The sequence below is a fragment of the Lipotes vexillifer genome, unplaced genomic scaffold, assembly GCF_000442215.2.
Source record: "Lipotes vexillifer unplaced genomic scaffold, Lipotes_vexillifer_v1.1 scaffold899, whole genome shotgun sequence".
Classification (NCBI taxonomy): Eukaryota; Metazoa; Chordata; class Mammalia; order Artiodactyla; family Lipotidae; genus Lipotes; species Lipotes vexillifer.
In genome coordinates, this window is record NW_006784311.1 from 330,794 (window position 1) to 334,054 (window position 3,261).

General features: G+C 67.6%; 1 protein-coding gene across 1 annotated transcript; it reads right to left on the minus strand.

Moving 5' to 3' along the window:
• Positions 1 to 401: 401 nt before the first annotated feature.
• On the minus strand, positions 402 to 2,678 carry PNCK (pregnancy up-regulated nonubiquitous CaM kinase). Its single transcript, XM_007456640.1, has 10 exons — positions 2,611 to 2,678; positions 2,274 to 2,405; positions 1,976 to 2,050; positions 1,765 to 1,903; positions 1,500 to 1,623; positions 1,247 to 1,322; positions 1,042 to 1,154; positions 873 to 951; positions 694 to 781; positions 402 to 539 (listed from the first exon to the last, which is right to left on the minus strand). Exons 1-10 carry the CDS (start codon positions 2,676 to 2,678, stop codon positions 402 to 404), a joined length of 1,032 nt encoding a protein of 343 aa, XP_007456702.1.
• Between the last annotated feature and the right edge of the window lie 583 nt (positions 2,679 to 3,261).

A 3,261-nucleotide genomic window follows, 5' to 3' on the forward strand; every position in this document is an offset into this window, starting at 1 on the left:
GGACTGAAAGGGTCCATTGGAAGGGAGTCTGGGGGTCCGTGCGCTCAGCCTGGGGTGAAGAAGAGAGAAGCACAGGGAAGGGGGCAGTCAGGAGGTGCCCCTGGCCCGCCCTGCGCCCCCTGCTCCCAGCCCAGGCTCTCAGCAGAGGTGCTCACTGGGTCTTGGCACCGGGCCCCTCGAGAACCCTCATGCCAGCGGCACGGCCTGCCCCCCACCTCTCTGTCTCATCCACTTCTTGGGGACCCCAGCTCCTCCCCTCTGTCGGTGCTCTCCGCCCTCAGCCCGCTACCCTGTGGGGTCCACCCTGCTGAGCTCTTGGCCACATGGGGCCTGCCACCCCCTGAGCTCAGCGAGGAGCCAGCTCCCAGCAGGCGCAGGGCTCACCCCCACGCACCTGGGTGTCACCACTTGGGGGGCTGGCCAGTGTGGAGGCCCGGGTGGCTGTGGCTCATCACCCTCCGTCCCGAGGCGTCCTCACCCTCCGGGCTCTGCCCCAGCTTGCGGATGTGGCGCAGGAAGGAGGTAGCATTGAACGCTCGCTGCAGGGAGAGAGGGGTGTCAGGCCGTGTCCCGGCCCTGGTCCCAAGACTTCGAGGACCATAAAGACCACCGGCAGCCCAGACCATCCTCCTGAGGCTGACGGACAGGGCGGGCAGCCTTGAGCCAGGTCCCCAGGCCCCTCCCCACACTGACCTTCCAGTGGGTCCGGGCAAAATTCTTCTGGATCTGCTCACTAACTGAGCCCAGGATGTCCTTGTCAAAGGCTGTATCCCCGGAGATCCTAGGGCGAGGCCAAAGGTCAGTGAGGGGTGGGGGTCTCTGAGGGTGTGGACCCTCTGGTCCCAGGACAGCTCAGCAGGGGTCCCACTCACCAAAGATGCTGTAAGGCCTGCTGGCAGGTGAACCTTTTCTGGGGATCTCGCTCCAGAAGGTGCCGGATGAAGTCTTTGGCTGGGACAGGGAAACCAGGTCAGCCCGCCCCATCCCCACGGCCCCACGGCCCTCCCCGCTCCCTGAGCCTGGGCTCAGCCTCAAGTTCACCTGATTCTGAGATGTCATCCCAAAAGGGAGAGTCAAACTCGTAGCTGGCCCTCAGGATCTGGCTGAAGAGTTCAGGGTCGCTCTCATCGTAGAAGGGGGGGTACCCACACAGCCTGGCACCCACAGATGAATCACCCAGCTGTCCAAACCTCCCCAACCCAGCAGGGGGCAGGCAGGCAGAAGAGCCTTCCCAGTGGTCACTCACAGGATGTAGGAGATGACACCCAGGGCCCACACATCTACGGCCTTCCCGTAGGGTTTCTGCTCCAAGAGCTCCGGGGCTGGGGGCCAGAGACAGACAGACGCACACCCGCGCACACGCACAGCACGCCTTCAGTGCTGCTGGGCTCAGCCTAATGCACCCCAGGAGTGGCCCACCGCCTGCCCTGCCCCTGGCATCTCGGCTCCCACAGGGTCCCCCGGCCCCCGGCGAGCCTCGGGGCGCCCCCCTCACTTACCCACATAGCCCGGGGTCCCACAGGCAGTGCCTAGCATGTTGCCAGCCTGGATTTTGGAGAGGCCAAAGTCAGAGACCATGATCTTGGAGTCCTCGAAGGGCGTGGCATAGAGGAGGTTTTCAGGCTGTGACACACCGATGTCAGAGAGAACTCCAGGTCAGCCGTGGCGTGGTCCCCGGGGCTGGGCGCCCGCAAGTCCCCCAGACCCGTGGTGCACAAGGATGCGGGGCAAGGCCTGGGCGGGCGGGCAGGAGGGCAGAGGCACCTTGAGGTCTCGATGCACGATGCCCAGGCTGTGCAGGTAGGAGACGGCACCAAGGACCTGGCCTACCAGGTGGCTGGCGTCCTTCTCCGTGTACGAGCCGCGCTCCATGATGCGATCGAACAGCTCGCCCCCCGTCACCCTGGGGGGGCAGGGGCTCAGCTGACCCGGCCCCCCGGCCCCGCCCACCCCCGCCTGACCCCGCCCTCCTCACAGCTCCATGGCCAGATAGAGGTGGGAAGGGCTCTCGTGGACGTCCTCCAGAGCCACGATGTTGGGGTGGCTGACCCTGCAGCGGCAAGAAAAAGCCCCTTACGGGCCGCCACGGCCCCCTCTGGACCCCCAGGGAAGCCCTTCACCCTCTTCTCTTCCTCCCGCCCCTGCCCCCTACCCTACCACTGACCGCCCCTGCCGGTCCAGCAAGGCAGAGCCCCCGGCCAGGCCTCTCTGGGGGCACGGAGGAGGCAGGGCGCTCCACCCCAGGAGGCTCCCAGCCACTGCGGGGCGCACACCTGCGGAGCACCGCGATCTCGTTCTCCACCAGGGCCTCCTTGCCTCGAAGGGCCTTCTTGGGGATGCACTTGAGGGCGACAAGGTGTGAGGAGCCCCGCTCCTGGGCCAGCACCACCTCGGAGAAAGCGCCCCTGCGGCAGAGGGGGAGGCAGGAAGGGAGGGGAAAGGCGAGGAGGAGGGCGGGGCGCGAGAGCAGAGGCGGGGAGGGAGAAGGGTCCCCTTAGCCGAAGGAGATGGGGAAGCCCTCCCCGTCCCATGCCACCCATCCCGCCACACAGATACACATATTCACTCTCACTCACACCCGCGCGCGCGCACACACACACACACACTCACGAGCCGAGCTTCTCCCGGATCTCATAGACGCTGCTGATGTCCTCCGTCTGTTTCTTGAGCAGCAGCATGTCTGGGGGTGCAGGGAGAGGTGGAGGGAAGCTCCCTGAGCGAGGGGCAGCCCCGTCCCCCAAAGCCCAGATCCGGCAGTGCCTCAGCCACCCTCAGCCACAGCCCCACTCAGGAACACAGGTCCCACACACCCTCCCCCAGCCCGTCACATCTCGCCCCTCCCCCACTGTCCAGGTCCGCACTCCCAGGTGGACGCCTCCAGCGAGGCCGCCGCATAAACTCCTCCCCCTCCCAGATACGGCCACGATCCGACGCCCCGCGACCTGGCACCCCGACGACGATCAGCGCCCGGAGACCCCCTCTCCGCCCCCACACAGCCTAGTCAGCCGCGATTGGCCGACTTCCAGAAGGCTCCGTGCCCCACCCCCCGGGCCCCTCCGGGCTCACCCCCATCCGCAGCGCCCAGAGGCGCCCCCGGCCGCCCCCGAGCCTAGACCTGCCACCCACGGTCCAGCGCCCACAGGCACGCGCCCCCCAGGCCACCGAGCCGCCCCAGATGCACCTGCGACCCCCGCGCACAGCCGCCCGCCACGGCCACCCACGCGGCCGCCCGGCTCAGCCCAGCCCTCGGCGCCTCGCGGC